At 47.3% G+C, this 2,353-nt stretch overlaps 1 protein-coding gene across 1 annotated transcript in view; it reads left to right on the forward strand.

The window, feature by feature from the left end:
• Positions 1–2,124, forward strand: part of ANXA4 (annexin A4) — a gene marked incomplete at its 3' end in the record, with an annotated part of 5,163 nt that extends 3,039 nt beyond the window's left edge. The window contains exons 6-9 of the mRNA XM_010183345.1: positions 500–579; positions 965–1,021; positions 1,430–1,523; positions 2,029–2,124. Of these exons, the coding sequence (XP_010181647.1) occupies positions 500–579; positions 965–1,021; positions 1,430–1,523; positions 2,029–2,124 (327 nt within the window). The remainder of the gene's footprint in view (positions 1–499; positions 580–964; positions 1,022–1,429; positions 1,524–2,028) is intronic.
• Between the last annotated feature and the right edge of the window lie 229 nt (positions 2,125–2,353).

The following is a 2,353-nucleotide window of genomic DNA, read 5'->3' on the forward strand; positions in this document are numbered from 1 at the left end:
TGGGGAGCGGCTGAGGGAGCTGGGGGGTTCAAGGGGAGAAGAGGAGGTGAGGGGAGCCCTGATCCCCTCTGCAGCTCCTGCCAGGAGGGGGTAGCAAGGGGGGGCGGTCTCTGCTCCCCAGGGATGAGGGGAAACGGCCTCAAGTTGTGCCAAGGGAGGGTGAGGTTGGATTTTGGGAGGAATTTCATTACTGAAAGGGTTCTCAGGGGCTGGCAGGGGTTGCCCAGGGCAGTGGTGGAGTCCCCATCCCTGGAGGGATTTAAAAGACATGGAGATGTGGCACTGAGAGACATGGTTTACTGGTGGAGTTGGCAGTGCTGGGTTAATGGTTGGACCCAATGATCTTAAAGATCTTTTCCAACCTCAGTGATTCTCTCATTCTATGAAGTTTAGAGCCTGAGAACATTTATGTATTTACCTCGCTGGCAAATGTTGTGGACAGTGTCCATGTGGCGGATCTGTTACTGACAGACGTCACGTGTGTGTGTGCTCTTGCCAGAATACGGCTGTACCCTGGAGGAGGACATTGTCTCTGACACTTCTTCCATGTTTCGAAGAGTCCTCGTGTCCCTCGCGACGGTGAGTCCAGGCTAAGGGAGATGGGGGTGAATCCTCCTGTTGCTGATGGATGTAGGAGTTTCAGCTGGTTTATATTGCACTTATCTTGCGTTTCGCCCAGCCTGCATTTCACACCCAGCTTCTGCAGGGAGAGGGCTCTGACACTGGGTGTTCATTAATACCACAAGCTCTTTTTTAAATGGCCCAGTTAAAGTGGATTGCTGCTCATGTCAAAAGGAAGTATAAATCCCATCTGAGCCATATTTTGTCCTATTTGTAAGCTACTATTCCATTTTAAGGATCCCATTATGCATCTCCAGTAACTTGTTTTGATTGGGGAATTTGCAGAACCTGCTTCCTTTAGTTTCTCTGGTGCAATGAGTTTTTCATCCTTTTACCTCTGCAGGGAAACAGAGATGAGGGGATGTACGTGGATGATGCCCTTGCTCAACAGGATGCCCAGGTGTGTAGTGATTTGCTTCCTTGCAAGAACTGTCTGTTCCTGTACAGCTTTTCCTAGACCTCATTTTTTCCAAGGTAGAGCAGAAGGCAGCACCCTAAGGGGAAACCTGGGCTCTGCTCTCAGTTTTGACTGTTAGAGCAGCCTCTTCCCTGTCCTGACTCAGCTGGTGAAATGGGGATAATGGTTCTAAAGGAGGAAAATGCGAGTGTGTGGTCAGAGGTCTCTGGGCAGGCTGGGTTATTTTGGAGGGGAGACGCCTTTTCAATTGAGAGTTGCTGTGCTTGGTTTAGTATTTGTTGGAAAACAGCTGTGATCTGGACAAGCTGAAGCCCCAAGGAAGTAAAAATCTGATGTTGTGTACCCCTGGTCTTCTCAATTCGCCTCACTTTATGTGTTCATGTCTTCAAGTGCCTGTATGAAGCTGGGGAGAAGAAATGGGGAACAGATGAGGTCCAATTTATGGCCATCCTCTGCACACGGAACAGACACCACCTACTAAGAGGTAGGGCCCTCTGCACTGGGTTTTTTCCCTTGTTTGAGGACAATACCTTTGTAGGAGCTCTGTATTTGCTCATCAGCTGATTGTGAACTCTTCCTGAGACAGCAGGTATCCCACAGCTCAGCCGTATTTAATTCTTTAAGACCGTTTTCTTTCCTCCTAAACAAAAAGGGACTTGAGAAAAACTTCAGTACAACTCGCTCCAGCCTGTAAGTCAGAGATAATGAAGTGTGACTCCCATCGGGGCAGAGCTGAGCGTTTACACTGCCATCATTAATGAGCAGTTCTTGAAAACGCTGGCAGCAGCGGTAGGCCAATTAGCAAGACAGTTGATAATTAAAATGAATTATTTCTGTGGGACAGCCCTGATTTAGCTTACAATATCCCAGGAATGGTACAACGTTCAGCAGAGCGTGAGGAGCTTGATCTTGCAAAGTGATCCTTGGTGGTTTACGCTCCGTGTGTCCCACAGCAGCTCACTCGCTCTTTTGTGGACTTTTCCTCCCAGTTTTTGATGCGTACAGAGGGATTGCTAATAAGGACATAACAGACAGCATTAAATCCGAGATGTCAGGAGACCTCGAAGACGCTCTGTTAGCTGTGGGTGAGTTTCCCTGCTTTTAAACTTGTCTACAAAGTAATTAAATAATTAGAGATATTGTCTCTTGCCCTGGCTGGCTGTTTACACAAATACTGGGTTTGTCATTTTTTTTTGCAAGCCACAGTGTTTTAATCTTTGCAGATACAATTGGGTGAGAAAGCTCTGTGCTTTCTGATATTGCTTCCTTTCCCAAGTGATGATTTGGTAGCTGATATTTTCTGTCAGGAAGCAT

This window comes from Mesitornis unicolor, unplaced genomic scaffold (assembly GCF_000695765.1).
Source record: "Mesitornis unicolor isolate BGI_N332 unplaced genomic scaffold, ASM69576v1 scaffold25604, whole genome shotgun sequence".
Classification (NCBI taxonomy): Eukaryota; Metazoa; Chordata; class Aves; order Mesitornithiformes; family Mesitornithidae; genus Mesitornis; species Mesitornis unicolor.